This window comes from Silurus aristotelis, assembly GCF_946808225.1.
Source record: "Silurus aristotelis genome assembly, chromosome: 17".
Taxonomy (NCBI): Eukaryota; Metazoa; Chordata; class Actinopteri; order Siluriformes; family Siluridae; genus Silurus; species Silurus aristotelis.
The window spans coordinates 12,329,451-12,350,230 of NC_139590.1; the positions used below are offsets into that span (position 1 = coordinate 12,329,451).

At 38.4% G+C, this 20,780-nt stretch overlaps 1 protein-coding gene across 1 annotated transcript in view; it reads right to left on the reverse strand.

Moving 5' to 3' along the window:
* The window catches only part of tmem104 (transmembrane protein 104), a 48,555-nt gene that overhangs the window by 5,230 nt on the left and 22,545 nt on the right, over positions 1 to 20,780 (reverse strand). The window contains exon 9 of the mRNA XM_083565671.1: positions 9,478 to 9,571. Coding sequence (XP_083421797.1) covers positions 9,478 to 9,571 — 94 coding nt within the window. The remainder of the gene's footprint in view (positions 1 to 9,477; positions 9,572 to 20,780) is intronic.

The window sequence follows — 20,780 nt, forward strand, 5'->3', positions numbered from 1 at the left end:
TGGAGGTGTACAATTTTGTCTCTAGTGTCTTTGGACAGCTCTTTGGTCTTGGCCATGTTAGTAGTTGGATTCTTACTGATTGTATGGGGTGGACAGGTGTCTTTATGCAGCTAACGACCTCAAACAGGTGCATCTAATTTAGGATAATAAATGTAGTGGAGGTGGACATTTTAAAGGCAGACTAACAGGTCTTTGAGGGTCAGAATTCTAGCCGATAGACAGGTGTTCAAATACTTATTTGCAGCTGTATCATACAAATAAATAGTTTAAAAATCATATATTGTGATTTCTGGATTTTTTTTTTAGATTATGTCTCTCACAGTGGACATGCACCTACGATGACAATTTCAGACCCCTCCATGATTTCTAAGTGAGAGAACTTGCAAAATAGAAGGGTGTTCAAATACTTATTTTCCTCACTGTATATACACGTTATACACGAACAAAGTCAGGAATTCAGTAGGATCAGAGTTCCGTGAATAATCAATTAAACCAAGCAGGTGTTAAAGGTCCTCAATTTCATATGTAGTGTGAAACACAGTCATTAGGTAAAACAGAAACAGCTGTGTAGGAGGCCTAAATCTGGGTGAGGAACTACTGCTACTACGGTGAGGTGTGAATGTTTCATGTCACAGGTCTTTTCTAAAAGTGAAGCACGGCAGAGGTTTTTCTCAGGTTTGGGGCTGAATTTCTGAAAATGTAGTTGGAGATTTGGTCACACAATCAAATACTGCAAGTGCAAGCATACCTAGAAGAATTGATGCTGTCAGGGTGGTCACACCAAATATTTATTTGATTTGAATTTCTCTTCTGTTCATTTACTTTCCATATTTTATACTGTCTTTTGTGTTTTTAAACACCACTAGTTTACAGCATTTATTTTCACACCTGCCTAATAGTTTTATACAGTTTGTATAAACGGCTGTAAATTTCAACTGTAATTTAGGTTGTTTATTCATTTCTTTTAGACCACAGTGTTGCTCAACATGCATAAATGAAGTGCAAAACTATCCTAATGTCCAGCAGTGAACCAAAAGGCCACATCTAATCAATAGAAATTAATGCATCATTGGTGACTTCAAGGGACCTTGTCTCTCTAAGGGACACCAAAGCAGGCTTGGCATTCTTGTTACGGAGTGTCGAATGCAAGCTTTTCACCTTTCACTGTTCAATCACACCATTACAGGGAATTAGTCACAGCCCTCCTCCTCCACTGCACCCTCACTTGTTTAGGATGCATGATGCATCGACCACCTTGCCAGGAAGGGGACAGATTCTCTTGTCCTTGTAGGAGAGCTCTCACAATACATTTGGGCTCAATCAGCAAGTGCAAAGCGTCGATGTTGGCTTGGAAAATTAATTGGGTCGTAGCACACACATGGCCTTAAGTAGAGGCTAGCATAAGGACAGTCTGCTCAAATCCCTGTGTAGAGTCCAAGGTCTAGGTTTCACTGGACAGGGAGAAGTCTTCCAATAGTCAATAAATAAATCAGGAGCAGTGTGCTACGTCTGTGACAGTTTAATGTATGCCATGGGAATAAAATGAACGTTCCAATTACGAGGACAAAATGTACTCGGGGGGGGGGGGGTGTCACTGTGAACAGCATGATGGTGAGCCTCCTGAGCAAGTGAGTGTAGAAATAAATGAGGACCTCGTCAACCCGCTTTCTCCAAGAAACAGGAAAATGCCAGTGTCCTCATTTGAATTACAAGAAATGCTAGCCATTAAAAATGAGACTAAAAATAAAAAAAATGAGAGGAAGCCGTTAGAACAATCTGCACAGAAAGAAAATGTCACAATCCTCTATAAATACAGCTTTTCATAATTTTGGTTGCTTAAATCAGAAAATGTAAGCAATTATCTCCTAATCTCTATTTAAACTACTGACAGATAACATTGAGCAACACAAAATTAATTTAGATATAAAAGAAGGTAGACAACCGTTATCAAACAACTCTGCAAATTTTAACAAGCGTGCTATGCGCTATTATGTACCATCACTTTTACTTCATCTGTACTGACCTGCACTGTAATAGTTCAGCCTCTCAGCAAGAAATTGTGGCTTTTTGCAAATGGCTTTTTAGCTTTCTAACTAGCCATCATTTCAAATTTTCAGAAACGGCAACAAAATTGCTTAGGACCATTTGCAGAGCTGACGATTAAGTCCTTTTAGATCTCACATACACTTGATTCAAAAAGGTCCGCATCTCTATCCCGTTTTTGTTGAGCTCGTGTTAAAAGACTACTAGACCTTCATTGGCTGAAACTACATGCAGGTCTTTCAAAAAAATTATGAATAGGCCACGTCCAAACAAAAAAACTCAGAAACACTTAATTACTGGTACAAGCTGATTGAATACAAAGATCATTTTCGTTCTAACCCTAGCTAGGAAGATTTTAAGCTAGGAAGCATTTAAGCAGGTTCCCTATAAATAATTGATAAGTAGGACAGAGGGCTATTTGCAGGTTTGCATTGAAAAAAATACATCACAACAATGACACGGGTGTCGTTTGCACTGTGATGTTCTGGGCATTGGGACCAACCTCTAAACGACCTATACAGAGATAAAATGTTTTCTAGTTGTCACTGCAGGTGTTGTCATATTGACAGAAGGTAATTATGCACTGTGTGAGTTGGTGAAGGCATGACACAAAGGGAAAAAAAAAAGTTTTAAATGCTTAGATGTCCTTCTGGTTGTACAATTTCCTCTACCCATTTGTAAGTCACACTGGATAAAGGCGGTTGCCAAATGCTGTAAATGTAAACTTGTAGGGGTGCACATTATGTACTTTTAACAAAAGATGAATAGAACTTCCCAGTAAGTAACTAACTAATACTTTGAAATACATAATTCACATTTACCAGTATAAGCAACATAAGTATCTTTACATAAGCATCTTTTCTTGTAGTGCGTGACTAAAACATGTTTTAGAGGCTGTCCTGCATTAATCAAAGAGGCGTTGCTTTTTTTTTTTTTAATAGTCAAGTCAACTTTATTTCTATAGCGCTTTTCACAATGGACATTGTCTCAAAGCAGCAGACTTTAAGAATGAAATTCTTAAAATAACAAAACCCAGTCACTGTTGAGACCCATTCTTCCTATATTACCCATGATGCACTAAACACCAACAGTCACAGAATCAAAGCAAAGTTTAATACAATATTTCTGACGCACCACTCTACAATGAGAGCACGCTGTACACATGCTTTTACCTTCACCATGGAGACTTCCACTGGTTAGAGCCGAAATGTGAGTGTGTGTGTCAGCACATTGCCAAGTAATTCATCACACTGCCTGAATTCATCCCCCCACCAACAGTGAGCTTGTTGATGAGTAAATGCTACAGGTACATATGTCTTCGAGTCTTATTCATGGGTCTATATCGGACACCGGTGCAGGAGGTCTGGTTTGTTAACCCTGAGTGCCGTATAGAAGACACGGAAACATTCCGACAGCTAAACCAGTGCATGTTTAATTCATGCAAAACATTGCTCAGCAGAATTGAAGGGTTGACTGCACGCCGCTGAATTGCCAGACAAACAAATAGTCTAACACCAAGGAGGACCTGGGAAGTGTAAAATAAGGCAAGCAATAATTCTGGGAACTGCAACACTCTAAGGCATTCCTCCATCTTAATAAACAGTGCCACTGTTCTCGGGGAGAGATGTGAGAAGTGCTAGAAGATACAGTTCGTCATTCCCCATCACTCAAGATCGTAGTGGAAGTGAGTTTGTCAACATCCATTTAAATATATACAGTCGCAATTATAAAATCAAATAGTAGATGATTCATTTTAAATCAACCGTCTCTTCAGGACCATACAAGCGGTAATGATTAACTGTTCCTTTTTGGTGGTAGGTTCAACATCTCTGTAAGCAGCCAGGACTTATAAGTGAGAGGTAAGCACATGCTACATTGGACAGCATATCAACTAGCTGCAGATCATGTCCCTAAACCGGTTATTAATCAACCTGCATTGCTGATTTATAAACAGAACTTAAAAAAAAAACAAACAAACAAAAAAAAGGGCCTTGTGAAGAATACTCCAACGACCCGACAGTTTTGCATGCCCTGAGAAAGGTGCCCCAAGAAGCAACAAAACTCCATATAGACTGGCCTGAGACCAACTTCATTTTGATAGCCAAATTTTAACAAATAGTGTAGACGTCAGGAGTGAGTATATACAAGGCACATGTAATTTAACTTTAATCCAGTTAACAAATAAAATCCACAAAATTCTGTCATGCAAAATTGAATACAAATTAACTATAATTCTAACAATTATTTGTTGATGAGACTATGTCTGTTTTTCAAAAGAAATATTGAAAAAAAAAAATGTTTTTTTATAAAATATTTTTTTTTTTTAAAACACCAAATTTGCTAATCTAAACGTACCATATGAGCTAATAATAATAAGTGCATAACTTTTCTTGTTTATATTTATAGAATATCTAACTGTCGAAACTATTCACTACTAGATCAGCCACTATTAAGCAGCGGAAATGCTAAGAATATGTACGTTTGGGATGTTTTCATGGAATGGCCATGCACAGACAGGCCCTGTTATCTTTTAAAGAACTCTATTATGTAGGAGACCTTATTAAAAAGGTTCCTCCCACTTTAAACAACAATTGTCTTCTTCTTTCAGCACCATTGCACTGCATGCCTGAGAAGAGCTCTGAATCATTCCATCCATTGTAAAGTGAGTCACTTTAAAAAGATGAAAAGACGACATAAAATCTGACTGTCTAAAATACTTAAATACTTTAAAAAGCACCGTGCTGGCTTAAATCCCAGTCCTTCTCCACCTTCCCCACAGCTCCAGACACAGAAACAAAAGAAAGCGAGCTCAGTAAATAGGACAGTGCAATCGACGTCAGCCGCTGTGATTAAAGGTTTAGTTACGATCTATTGAGCCGGTATTGACTGAGCTGTACAGAATTGTACACATCTGAATGCTTTCTTCTAATCGAGCCCAAATTTACTGCCCAGTGGAAATCAAAGTTTTAGAGAGGAAACCATTATGTAGAGATAATGGGTATCAATATGAAGCCAAAGCAAAAAGTACACAATCAGAGGCAACTTGTTTCCAGCCTGCCACACACCTAGTTTGAAAGATTTTTTTTTTTCCAGAGACAAAATCCATATAATTGAGAGGTAAACGTATTCTCCTTCTAGTTTGTTATTCCGAAGACTAAAGGAAGCAAAGGAAGGAACGATGCTGTAGCCAATTAAGCAAATACAAATTTCTCTTTAGTTCTCTGCAGCCTGTGTAGACAACAATTGCAGTACTCTGCTGACAAGAATTGACCAATACATTTTCTTCGAGGCCAGATTCCTTCGAGCTGCCTCATTGCTTCGAGGTGTTCATTAAAGTATAGCTATATTTCATAGACGTTATGGTGCGTCTCACGGTTGGTCTATGCTGTATTGACGCACAAACAAGCATTATTAAAGCATTATTAAAAAACCTGAGCACTACGCTTATATGAAAGATTAATTAATGGGGTCATTGTAAGCATGCTTTTGGAAAATATGTTGCATTTCAAATGCTCCAGGAAGCCATAAATTGCGTACATTACAATTACAGACTCACTCTACTGCTATTACAGACTCGCTACATGAATTAAGTGCAATCTGTTTTCCGAGCCTCCTGCACGTACATGGCGGTAACGGTAACAAAATTCCTCCGGAAAGCTCGCAAACCTTCTTCAGGAAGCAAGATGGGCTAATTAATCCACATTCAGTAATCAAGACCCTCTCTCGCAGTCACATCACTTAATATCAATTAAATACGCACGTCTCACCACCTCCCCCACACGTCAGCGCTAGGGAGACAAGAACTGATAATCATCTTCCTTCAAGCAGAATTTAAAGGAGGAACACACTATAAATGTATTCGGAATCCTGAAAATGTATTTACGCTCTGCTTAGAAAGATGATTGATATATTTTTAATAATGGAAAGAATCCAGGGGGTGGCAAGGATACGTTTATTTAAGAGGTTGCAGAGGGTCCTTTACAACTTTTCAGAGGATAAAACACAAATAAATAAAATACTGTACAAAACTGTACAGCAATCTGCAGTGTGACCCCTGGCACATAGTAGGATGTTTTTTCTCTACCAAGTTGAAGATGAGGTCATGACATTATGGTAGGGCCAACAGCAAATGGCACAAAGGCTAAAAGTCCGGTACCTCCCCTGGTGCTCACAGAGCTTCTAATCTGACACACAAACATGACCATCCATGGTGTTTTTCACAAAGCATTACGGATGACTGAAGATGCACACAAGGGGGTCTGGGCCTATCTTGCTGTCTGCTGTGAATATTGACTAAGAGCACAGAGGATTATAGAAGAAAATCCTGTCAGAGGCTAAAAAGGCACCATCCACCATATAGGCACTTATACCAACAGCTTTTATTCCTTAAAATTTATTAAAGGCGTCCTCGCTGCAACTTTGAGTAATTTCAGTGGCACAACATTTCTCAGTAACCGGCTGATAACAGGAGTAGGTTAATAATTTAGCAGGATTAAATGAGCCATGTTTTGCTGTATGGCCAATAAACCCTCCAAAATGTGCAGTCGTTAGTGAAGAGGTGGTGGAGACTAGGGCATGGGCTGGCACTCTTCAGAGCAATCCACCTGTCCCTCTTGCTGTAGGGCAACATGTTCTCGCAGAATAAGAAATCTTCGATTCTGGGCAACCACGCTGCAGTAATGGCTCTTTGAAAAGCGATCTTAGTAGTAAGAAAATGCACACAGCTCCCGGACAGTGCTAAGGATAGGAATTGTAAAACTTTCGACAGCTCACATGAATTACCGTTTCTGCTAGAGGAGCTTGCCCGAGATGGAAAAAACTTCCAAGGCGTAACAAGGCACAAACATACGGCAGGAAATTAAATTGTGTTGTACTATAGCTCGTTCCTTTCACTGATCTCTGAAATGTATTTTCTAAAATCATAGTGACACTGAATGTTCTATGAATATTTTCAGGAAGAGCAATGTTACAATTAAGTTATTTTAATGAAACTGTGATCTGTAATTAAGAAACTACTTAGCAAGGAACATTTCTCCCCCCCACAAGGGTATAGCAGCCCCACAGTGGGACTCTTTAATTCACATAATTAGCAGCTATGTATGCATGTAATAAAAGGCAATGGCAATTAACCACAATTCATTTCAATTTGATCTATATTTACAACCAGACAGATGCATAAAAACTTTGGTTACTAGGCAATGCTGCATGAAGTCTGCTCTTCGACTCGAGGATCTGGTTAAAATGTTGTCTGAACCCTCAGTGTTATGACAGCTACTTTATTCCTCCCTGGTTCTCGTTCCCCTAGAGGTCTAAAGACTGGCTATCCATCCCGGGAAGCAGCACAGCCCGTGCCAGTGGTTCTGTTGAGAAATGAAGCACTTCTGCAGCAGCTATTTTGAATCATTAGCCAGTGTGGCACTGAGGGCTGCTGTCATGACATGTTCTATCAATCATTAGCAGAGGCCAAGTAGGGAAGCAAAATCAGTAGCAGAAGAACAATAAAGCAAAATATGTAGCCTGAAAATGAGGTGTGAGCAAATTAACATTGGCTCTGTTTTTTGTTTTTTCTTTCCGTGTTGTATGTTAAAATTTACACGTGCTCACATGGGAGCAGTGATTCACGGCTGCTGTGTTTTGTGAACCATGTGAATTTCCATGCAGTCACCATGTGAGTGACTGTCGAGGAAGGACGAAGATAAGCTTGAGAACACCTCGAATTATAGGGCCACCTGACTGATCACACCAAGGTGCTTATTAAACATCCTGTTGCAGATATATTTTACTTTAAAATAACCTCTGCTCTGGAAAGAATTTCAAGCAGATTTTGAACATGGGTGTGGCCACAAGAATATTCGTGAGGTCAGGCATTGGTAGCATTCCAATACCTAAAGTGTTTAGTGAGGTCAGTGCAGGCCATTCGAGTTCTTTAAATCCATACCAGCCATGTATTCATAGGCCTCATGTCATACAAAGTGGAATCGCCAAGCAGTAACATGTCTAGTCTTTCCCACAGAGAAGAGAAAACGCAACACAGTAATCCCTAGTTTATGGTGGTGGTGGTTAGGTTCCAAAACAGCCTGTGAAACAAATGCCACCCCAAAAATGCTATTTTTTGTATACAGTGCTGTACTGTATTACCATTTTACTGCATTTTATAATTCATTCATTCATTTTCTCCCGCTTATCCATAATTCGGGTCACAGGGGCAGCAGTCTAAGCAGACCCCCGCCTTCGACTGCTGCCCAATCCCCACAGCCCCTCACGATCCCTCCTGCAGGTGGTGAGCCCACGGGAAGGTGGCCCCACGTCACTCCGACGTCACGGACCTTAATATTTCCCTCGTAAGGGACCCCCGGAGCATAGAGGGTTAAGGGCCTTGCTCAAGGGCCCAAGAGTGGCAGCTTGGCGATACCGGGGCTTGAACCCCAGACCTTCCGATCGGCAACCCAGCGCCTTAACCGCTGGAGCCACCACTCCCCGCATTTTATAATTAATAATTATATTTTAATTAATAAATTTCATTATTTCAACAAAAACTCCCTATAAAAATAATTCCCTATAAGTTTTTGGTCTATCTTGCTATTCGCAAAAGACCAGGAAAATCTGGCAAACAAATGAGTTATGTTGCAATGCAATTCATGCAAATACACACACAAACACAAAATATTGCCAAAGGTTTGTGGACACCTGGTCATAAGTAAGGTATGTGCTTTTACACATTTAGTCCCAATTTGCTCGTATAATTCCCTCCACTCTTCAGGAAAGATGTTCCACTAGATTTTATAATGTGCTTGTGGACTTTTGTGTTTTTTCAGCCACAAGGTTGTTAGTAAAGTCAGGTACTGATGTAGGGGAGGACACCCAGGGTGCAGTCAGGGTTCTAATTTACCCCAAACAGTTGATAATCAGAGCTCTATAGCAGCCCATTCCGGATCTTCCTCTACAAAATCTTGTAAACCAAATCTTTATGGAGCACGCTTTGTATGCAGGGGCATTGCCAGGTCTGCATCTAAAGGCATGCTATATAATTGTGTGCCTCCAGTTTTGTGGTAACAGTTTGGAGAAAAACCATGATAGATAGATAGATAGATAGATAGATAGATAGATAGATAGATAGATAGATAGATAGATAGATAGATAGATAGATAGATAGATAGATAGATAGATAGATAGATAGATAGATAGAGAGAGAGATAGATAGATAGATAGAGAGATAGAGAGAGAGAGAGAGAGAGAGAGATAGAGAGAGAGAGAGAGAGAGAGAGAGAGCAGGAAATGTCAGGTGTATGCATGTATAAAATTGTCCACAGTCACTTAATTTGTAGGGATTTAAGGGAGCAAAGCTCACTACTTTAAAAAACTACTTTACTTTATCCTTTTTTTTTTTTTTTTGCATGTCGAGAGTAAATAAACCGTCTCTTTCTGTGAACTTACCGATCCATCTCATTAGTGAGGTGAAGATCTGAAGGTATTTGGTCTTCTGTACATTGAAGAATGTAAATGGTCCCAATAGAAGTGTGAACACTGCCTGCAACAAGACAAAGAACACAGATACATCTTTATCTACTTTATATAAATAAATTTCATTATTTAAAACAAACAACAACAAAAAAACAACAGTTGATCTGTAAGGGAGGAGGAAACTATGTATATAAATGTATAATATGCCACTGTAGGGAATAAGACTCTAGTGACAGTTTAATGTAACTAAACAGTCTCAGTAGGAAAAGTGGTTATTGCTTGTGTACATTTTTCACATGCACATCAATCAGGATAATACATTTTACAGCCAAAATCTCAAGAACACACTAACACTTGCCTTGTGATTTTAATCATATCACCAAGGCTACAAATATGACCACCAATCAGCAATGTCCTTGTTCGCAATAAAGTCCTCTCCCTAGCTGCCTGGGAAAGATTTTTCACAACGATGTTGTTAAATGCTTAAATATAAAAAAAAAAAATACATTAGTTGCTCAATAAATGGGGAAGGTACTATAGGACTAAAAGGGAACGCTCTACCGTATGATGAAATCAGCTGTCAGTGATAAACTGAAATATACAAATATTAGAGGTCGACTGATTGATCAGTTGATTTTTGCCATTTTTAAAAAGTGAAAAGATAACTCTCCCACATCAGCAGGTGGCAGTAATCTGTTTTCAGCATTAAAACGGGGGAACCGGAAGAGCTAGAAGTCTGAATATCTTAAGGATGTAGCGTTTGCACCAAAAATTGCAGCGATCATTGCTAACAGGTTCGTGTAGATTTTATAAAATAATGTCCGCCAAGTTGCAAGGACAAGTGGCAAGAATGACAGTTCGTCAGTTCCGGGTTTTTTCTATGTGCTTATTCGCTAAGCTAAATAGCCAATCGGAGTTCTCTTTCTCGCTGTCGAACTCCACCACATGCGGGACCTGCCGAAAAAACAGCTGATGCCGTCCGACAAGAGGCAACGGTCCGGACCATATAATATCCCCGCACACCCACACCCCCATAACCCCCCGGCTGTCCAGACTTCAGCATCCTCAACCAGACTTTCCTGCCCTGGGACATTTCTCAAGCTATCTGTCAGATATAATCTATCCAGCAGATCCTGGGTCTGATCCGGGTTCTCTGTTCAGGGAGACATGCCAGATACATGTCTCTCCCATGGGCGAGCCAAGGGACATGCTTGAAAAATTCACAAACCACATCAACTGACATCTCAATTTGAAGCTCAGCAGGTTTATTGGAAAACACTTCCTGACTACTGAGTTCCTCAACATGTCAGAGATAAAGCCCAGCTACCTGCCACTAATATTTGTGCCCTTGTTCTTTTGGTCACTACACGCAGCCTGACTACAGGTGAGGACAGGGGGAGCAAACTGGGAGCTTTGTGCAAATTATTATTATTATTATTTTTTTTTTTTTTTTTTAAAGAGACATCACTTCTTAAAATAAATAATTACTGTGCTCTAATTCGCTAACACATACTATTCAGGTAACTGTATTCTAATTTATCACATATGCTTCATTTTCCAATTCGAGGGCCGGTCGGAATATTCTGGAAACATGAGAGCCATTTCAAAAGCTACTAAAAGGGAAGGGAGGCTCGAGGGTGCGGGAGATGAGACTGAATTATTAGTGAAGCGTGACAACTCTCGTGGTACAACATCTGTGCTGCATGAAGAACATTGAGAAACTGCACAACGGGAACACAAAGGTCAAGCGAATGAGTGAGAGACAGAAAGACTGCAAATATAAACAGTCTTCAGTATTTTATAAATTTGGGGTGGCATACGGTCACCGTTCCAACAGTGGGAGGATTTTCGAACAAAACATTCCTGAGCTCAGTATTAAAACCTGAGAATGACTGACTTCAGCTTTTACAAGCTGCGGCTCAGATTAAAATGCATTTATTCCTTCAATATCCCTCGCAGCCATTCCAATAAACTCTCCATTACACGCTCTGTCCTGTGTCGCTGCAGAACGTCATGTTTTTCTTTTACCAAAAACGCTTATGTTTCAGACTATATTTAAATATAGCCATAGTTAAAAACAATCCCAGCAAATCCCCCACCCCTTCCACAAACAAGAAGATTTCTACGCTCCTGGAAAGCTGTCTTCTGGATGTATATGGGCATTTCACTTTTTATGATGATGACTCTTCTTTTTTCAAATTTCAGTATGGCTGAGGCCATCACAGTTGTGCAGCTGAATGCGATGCAAGAAGAAGCAAAATAGAGAAGAAAAACCGCAAAGGTCAGCAGTTTAGTAAGGAACAGAACATTGATTTCTCGCTGAACCGATAGACAAGCATCAATGAAAAATCAAACCTTATTTTATAGTTTTGATGTTCTAAAAATAATAATAATAATAATAATAATAATATACAATAATAATAATAATAAACAAATTGTGCACTCACTTGAAAAAGAAAACACCAGACATCATTAAATCAGTTTAAAAGATCAGCAGCAGATTGGCATGAGCATGTTCTCCTTTACACAACCAACACACCGCAAAAAAAAAAAAAACCTGCTTCGCTGTCTACAACCTCTCTCAGAAATACTCATGGGATGATGGTACAATCTCATTTGCACCAGTTCAGTATCTACATTTGACCCTCCTCCACCAGACGGCCTGTTCATAATGAGACACCAAACTGCTGGAAAGACTGAAGCCCCAGACAACTGCCATCTTGACATGCAGGAGCTGCTAAAAATAGCATTTGGAATGACATAAATTCTGTGTTGGGATGCTTTCATGAGCTCTTCAACTTCATGTATCTGTATAAATGAAATTTTTGATAGCAACAGTAGCAAAGGACATGTTTATTTTCATGTCGTACAAAGCGGATGCTTCTATTCAGTGTTTGTAGAGATGTCTTGACGATAGTCTTTAAAGAAAAGTGAAAATATTCAGATATTGTAAATTATAATTAGCGCAATACAATCTTATTACTGAGTCTGGTTCGTCAGCGTAATTAACTCACAGCGGCTCGTTTTTAATCTTACACTTTGTATATAGTAGTTCCATCATGCAGGTTATACCTGAACAGTGTAACATATCGCAATGTGAATGACTGATTTCTGACTGATACAATCATCGTGCTTTCAAACAATGCACTAATTCAGATGCGGTGCCTTGTTACCCCCTTTAGACAATATTATTCACAGACTTTAATGAACTTGCATAGTTAATTACCAAGATATTTAAATACTTACAAACTTATCCTTGTGCCTACATTATCCTGGTGTGGCTGCAGGCTTTCATTTGCCTGATTCTACTTGTTTGAGCAGTTCATCTTAGTCTTTGATCAAACATCAAGCTCACCTCCAATTCAATTCTGGATAAGATTAATGTCCCCTTACTTACACTTAAGTCAAATGACTGCCATTTTCACCATATACAGTACACAGTGATAGAAACATAATAATGCCTCTGCACCAGGAACAAAGAGGGCATGCATTTTCAACAGTACCAGTGGGCTACTAAAGCGCCTCCTTACTTAGCACAATACCAAAAGATCCAGTTAAATTACAATACAACAACGTTGAACAGAGGCGAACCTACTGGTATGCATCAAGGGCAATGTTTTTTCCAGATTGTTCCAGATTCGAAAAACATTTCTAACCATTGAAATTTGCAACGTGCTGGATGACAGGCACGCTCTAGCACACGAGATATCCAAATATGCATGGATTTAAAAACGAAAAATGTTTCTATAGCATTGAATGGGGGAGGTGGTAGCTTAGGCATTGGACTTTGAACCAGAAGGACACAAACTCAAAACACAGCCACAACAAGCTGCCACTCCTGGGCCCCTGAGCAAGGCCCTTAACCCCATAGCTGCTCAGCTTTATAAATGAGATAAATAGAAGGCACTGTGGATAAAGGCATCTGCCAAATGCCATAAATGTAAATGAATGTATAGGATTCTTTACTCTATTCCCAGGTCCAAAGAAAAGTATATGCATAAGTAAAAACATAAGAAACAAAAAAAAACTAAAGAAAAAAACAAACACACTAAATAAAGGCAAAAGTTTCTGTGTCTAGAGCAAGTGGTGTAAGAGTGCAAGGTCTTAAGCCATCCACCATCATCCTCCATCAGAGAAATGGAGATTACATAGCCAATCCCACAATCCCTTCATCTTTGGTGAGAACAGGCTTGAAACATGATTCCCAAGGCAAGGAAAGAAAACCTGTAATGCTAAAGAATGAATCCACAACTAACAAATGCACAGAGACGATTTAGAAAACGCAAGAGTGAAATTTAGCCACTGTATAGACCCCTTTGCAATGTAAAGCGAAAACATGGCCCTTGCTTGTATACGCCAGTCAGCAGATGCTACTACCTGGGCACACGGCCCAAAAAGATACTCAACCCTCTCAGCAAGGGTGATGTAGCCAGTCCAGATTTGACTTAGCAGGACATTAACTGCGTGCGGTCTTGCTAATGACAACCGTTATCACGTAAGACTGTAGACCACAAGCCTGCAGAACACACTGATAATCTCTGGTACACAACATCTCAGTCTTCAGTCATGAATTATTGGTCACCAGCACTCAATTACTAATCCGATAGTATAGTATATAGTAATATATACTTTCTACTATTTTGATCACATTGGAACAAATTTAATTGATTTAAATGAAAAAAAAAATTTTATGAAATATTTTACATTTGTTAGAACCCATTTGGTTAATACAAATGTGTGTGTTTTACATTTAAATGTCTAAAGATATAATCTACTTAACTGTTCTACTTATTTCAGCATACTTTTACAAATGTCTTTATTCCTTCCAGTCTTCATTTCCTCCTTTTAAGAGAAATTCTTGAAGCTGGACATAAAACTCTAAAGAATGCATAGTGCTAGTTAGCCGCTAGTCACTTCCTGGTTAGCTGCTAATACTAGCTCTACGGATTCTTTAGCCGTTTAATGCATGCACAAATCAAATAAAACTAATCCGGTACAGAGTTGAGTAGCCACAGTGACACTGCGCTAACTCCAGTTTCTTTTTTACACCACTGATGTTGTGTATGTTTTTAAATTTAATAATAATAATAAAAATGCACTTCGAGTGCGAGGCTAAAAAAACTTGCAGTCCACCCCTTCATGTTACTGAGGGAACTCGGATTTTCACTCGGATGTTCCGCATGTAAAAACGTCTGCATCAAAAGCCCTGTACCGAAAGATTTTGGTGCGAAAATGTGTACTGTTACACCCCTAATAGTTAGTATGAAAAAAAGAATAGGTAGCCAGTTAAGCATGTGGTGTAAAGCAAAATCACTGAAAAGGGTGCTTTTCCTCACTCATCACTCTTACTGAGAGCTTTGTAGCGTTTTTACACCACATAGCCTGCGGCACATAAGGTTCAATGACTAATACAACAAACCATAAAAATAAACAACCACGTTTGTAGCACAATAATTTATATGAACAGATGAAGAAACGCGTGCTATCCTGTATCACCTTGACTCACATAACGTGAAAAGTGAAGACAATTCATCAGACCAGATCAGCATCAAATCACTCCGGATTAGAAAAAGAAGGCAGTGGTGTCTTATTTGTCAGAGGGATGTGTGCAGCAAAGAATTCGACTGTTCTGTAATGCAATGAGTCTTAGGAAGTTGGAGTCAGAGAACAGGATTAACCACAATCCAGCATCCCAACAAGAGCAGTTTGGTGTTGCTGGGGTTTACAATCCTTGAGTTTCTTATCAGTAACCCAGTACACACACATATGCCCCATTTTTAATCATTAAACTTTCGGAAACAATGTTGTTTGCATTAAAAGCATTCATCCATGTACTGTAAACACAATTAGCTATTTTGTTGTAGTTCTGTATAATAAAAATATTTACATTTGATTTGCTTTCACACACTGACTCTGTAAAAATGTGTGCGGCTGGAATTAGTGGGAGGTTTAGACAAGTGTCATGTGAATCAACTCATATGTTAAACCACCACACCAATTAAAGGCAGTGAAGTAGCCTGAATACAGTGTGACAAAACAGAAACCAACAGCCAATCAGTGAAAAGAGAAAAAAGCATATTAAAGAAAAAACAAACTCATCATAATAGAGAAAGAAATTTGTATTTTATAGTATAAGAGGAAAAGGTATTCAGGTGTGGCAGAGTTTTAGTTTTCATTTGTGGCTTTTAACTGCTTATAGTGTCAAATAAAAATGGCAAATCTAAAAAGACTTACAGCTTTCATTTGGAAAATGCACATTAATGTACGCACATAAAAAAAAAAAAAAAAAGCGCACTGGGCCTAATACTTTAGTAAACAGCACAAAGGTACACGCTGGTGTATTACTATTTTGGCAGCCTACACCGTGTACATTGTTTGGATTGAGACTCAGCTTTGAACTCTGTACAGTGCACAGGCTTTGTTTGCAGTTGGGAGATTATTCTGCATAGCAGATAAGGGAGCAACAGGCTCATGTCATGAAATATTCGTCTGCAAGTAGCTTAAAAAGGTTTTTCTTTTCTTACCAGAGTGTATGAAAGTCCAAAAGCAGACATCCAGCAGCTTTCAGACCAACATTTTGCAACCATTTTTTAAAAACATAGTAAAAAAAACAAAAGAAAAACAAAAACAAAAAAACAAACGGTGATCTAATTTAGTTATTGTACCATGAAGTAAGTTCTCTCATCTCTCAGCTCAATTTAAACTAGTCTTCCTACAATAATAGTACCATTTACTCCATTATTAATTAACAGATATTATACCAATCACAACAAATATTTACTCTGTTTTTTTAATTACTACAAGATTCTCACCAGAAATGAGGACTGCTATTTACACTAATACTCTTCCAAAAATTTATGAAGCAGTAAGTACTTTTAAAAGGCACTGTTTGATTGGACAATCTGTGTTTAGCTCCTAAAAGTATACACTAACAGTGTATTTAAATCACCTCTTACTTATGCAATGTTGCTTAAGAAGTGCAGCTTAAAACATTGGCATTAATGTTTTAAGCTGCACTTCTTAAGCAACATTGCAGATCCTAGAATTTCTCCTGACAATTATATATACATACACGGATCAGGCGAAACATTGTGACCACCTGCCTGATATTGTGTAGGACCCCTTTCGCTGCCTAAACAGTTTTGCCCTGTCGAGCATTGAGGGTATTAAAATTAACTTTTTCAGCAGTTTGAGCTACAGGAGCTCGGACCACACGATTCAGCCTTCGGTTTCAGCCTGGATGTATATTATTAATGCAATAATGTACTATATTACTGTTGTACTTTGTTATTATTATTAATCATTATGTGTGTGCTGCGTCTACCAATGTGTGGTGAACTCTTCTCTATTAAAAGATCTTGCCAATGATGATTTCTAGTTTCTGGACCGTATCTCACAGACGGCTTGTTGCAAACCTGATTTCCCAACTCGCATTTATAACGATCCTCTCACGACTCGATTTCGAGCCCACAGTACACGAGTGCAAATTTCAGCGCAGCATTAACAGTAAAACAGACTGGTCAGCTTGGACAGCGTGACTCATGCACTGCTGGAAATTTAAGTCACCTGAGGCTTATACGCATGTCTCATATACATACAATCGCTATTTATAATTGTAGCAGGACCAATAACTCTGCACAAAAAAACCTTGCTGGGGCACAAAGGTTGAGGACTTCATTAGACTGCTGTTCATGGGTCAGCTCCTCTCCATTAAAGAGCCTATATAAAGAACGTACTGGTACATTTTCACGAACAAAACCTTCTTCTATTAAGAGTCATTTAAAGCATGATAGCATCAGTAACCTGCCTATAAATCACAGCTGTTCTAAAACAGGAACACTATTAAAAAGCACTGTCAGTTCATCTTTGGAGCTTCACCTTTTGTTTACCGCGCTGCTTGTCTGAAAGTCACATAACTCGCTGTCTGCAAAATTACCAGCAACACCATATTGCTTCAACAAACTAGAACAAAACAACAAGGCCGGAAATAAAGACAGGAAGGAAAGAACATCACACCACAACAATTACTGATGCCTTCGTGCAAAAAGTCTTTTCCCTTTGCAACTTAATATCCTCTGCTCATGATTATGTTTGCCTACCTTGTCACCTACCATGTTTATTTTGCAAAAAAACTAAACAAAACTAAGCGTTTTTACTAAAAGTATTCGTTCAATTCAATTTAAGTAGCATACCGAGACCTTTTCTTGCCTGCCTCCTGTGCCAGGATAATAAACATCAAATCTGGTTCCAAAGAAAAGCATTACTATCCCTTAGGTCTTTAGCAAAACTAATAAGAGAAGCAAGCCACTTCATTTGAACATCATATTCAAAATCAGTCAGACAATTACTGTCATTCAGCAGCATTTATACTCTGGCAACACACCACACTTCCTCCTTAGTTGCTATGAGTCTATAAAGACTGTATTCGTCGTAGCACATGATCTACTGACAATAAAAAGGAGAGAACGATTGGCAGAAAGCCATTGAGCAAACTTGTGACTGAAACACCAAATTGTAATGGCTAAGGTTAATGCTGTGTGAAACAAATCTTTATTACAAATATACTAAAAATATTTAAACACCCAATCACTGAAACAGAATACAAAACATATGAAATAAAAGGGGCGACACACACTGACTCACTCAAAACCAACAGTGTGTTTTAAGAGATTTTCATCAGAAAATTATATTCGATTTTAATCTGATTGTGTTTATTTCATTAACAAACTTAAGAATTTTTTTTTTATTCAGATTTAGGCCAAATCAGACAAGCCTACAATACCCGCTGCAAGTCACAGGCCTCTGTCTACAAGGTGATGTTACAAAAAAAAAAAAAAAAGAAAAAAAAAAAAAAAAAGAAACTATTTGAACACTTGGTATCACTAATCAGCTCCTGCCTTTTTCCACTTTACCTATTTTACACATGAAGAAAAACTGCTCTAACAACTAATAACTGGTTATATTTTGTCCATATAAAAGTTTCCATGTATGAACAAACAAAGCACCCACCATACAGAGTTTATATTTCAAAGATGTTTCTATATAACATACTTTCATTAGAATTCTGAATGAATGAAGAAAACAAAACTACAGAACAAATGCAGTGGTGGAAATAATTTGTTCCCCTGTTGATTTAGTAAATTTACCCCCAACAAAGAAATGAAAAGTGTAGAATTTTTATGGCAGGTTTATTTTAACAGGAAGAGAAAAAAATATAAAATTCAGAAAGAAATAATAAATAAATATTACAGTCAACCCACGATAATTCGCGGTTCGGAACATGCGGCTCGGACATTCGCGGGTTCTCGTTTGGAACCTAACTAACAGCAAGTTGTGGATTTTCTTAAAATTCGCAGGAATCCGCAGCGGGATCGTGTCCTAATGTTAAGGAACGTTAGGAATGACATTTTAAACTATGTTTTCACTAACACATTTATATAAAAAAAATAATAATAATAAAATAAAAAATAAAAATAAAACACCTTTTTGTATAAAGTGCCAATGTCTAGATGGTAGACTAAGGTACCTTAGGGGCTGCGGGGTGCGTCCAAAATTTGCAGATGTTTACGGAGTTCCAGGGGACCGCTGTATTTATAAATTAATTTGCATTTCCAATGAAATAAGTATTGATGAAATGATTTCCACTACTGTATAGAATACACATTGGCAACAGGCATACAATAATCAGAGAAAATCTGCTTTGTTTAAATAACTAGAATCAGATGGGAAGAACAAGGATATCATCTAGTCTGGTTATAACGGTGTTTTAAGCTATTAAGTGATTAGGCACATCTGGACATCACTGGGTGTAAACATTATTTAAAGCTGCAGGGACCAAGACATTTCTGTTGAAAATAAGGGAGACAAAGGGCTAAAAGTCGCTCTGTAAAAGATGCTCCTGAGCTGCTGCTGAGAGTCACCCTGTATATCCTGTAACGGTAATACACAGTAATTCACATTCAGAGCTGGCAGCTAAGGTATAGGGGGAATTTTCATATGCGCAAACGCCACATCACATGCATCACGATAGCAGGCATAAAAGAAGTCCAATTACAAGGTGGCAGACAAGAGTAGGCAACTAATCTGGGCAGAGTGAGAGACGGACTCCAGACTAATACTATAATAAAACAAACGGGGATGAGAGAGCATCTAATAAAACACTATAATAAAAACAAACAGAGACCACAGAGCACTTTTTTATAAGTTGTGTCTGCCAAATGCGGTAAACATAGCAGAGCCTAGGAGAGACAAGAAAGACGTTTTCTTTTTTCTATTTCTCTAATCCATTTTATTTTTCTAATTAAATGGGGAAATTACAGCCTGCCAATTTACAATCTGTGATTGCTCATTTCCATAGCTCTAAGACAACCTTGATGCTCTGACCAACATCGAGATCCCCTGACCCACTATGCTGAAGTGCACACTGTCTCAGTCAAACCTGATGAAATGAAATGGGCGGCAGGAATTAGACCGAATCGAGAATACCTCGATATTTTCCATACCTGGAAATCAAATGTTGATGGAGAATAACTAGATATTTGAAGTCGGTCCAGCATCATTAAAGCTGATGTGCAGCAGACACACTGACATCATCTAGGCAGACTTTGACAAAGACAGACTTTATAAAATATGAAAGAATAAATCGGCTATGGGGAACCTTTCTGGAATTGTCAATGCGCAATTGAAAATGACAAGCTCTTTATTGGTTTTTTTATCTATTTATTTTTTACCTTTTGAAGTATACTTGTTCGGTCTTCATATAAAAAAAAATAAAAAACATCTTGCCAACCACAAAAATGGACATGAGAAAAACATGAAGGTCAAAACTGATTTCCGTAATGACTAATGATGTTTTGGCTTTATTGTATGACAGCTGGGATCTTTTCATTAAGATCACATGCAGCACAGTTGGCCACCCAACAAGCAAGAAGCGTTACATCACTCTGAAATGTCCTTGGACCAGATAGCTTCCTTCACTTAATGAAGAACAATATTATACTCAGTAGGTATCTTTCCTCTCCTCCCCCACCTAAAAAATGTACATTCAAGGTGTGAAATTTGTTTCACTTCATTTGCATGGAGGCCCATTTGCTGAAAATTGAAACTCGCATAGGGATGCAAATGGCATTGCTGAAATAACGAAATGTTCGCAAGTTTCACCTTATGTCAGGTAATAGGATTACAGAATTTTCTGACACTTTAAAAGAAATCAACAGTTCCACTTGTCCTGCATGCAACATTACAAACTTGAAGCCTGCCTGGCTGAAGGTGAGGGG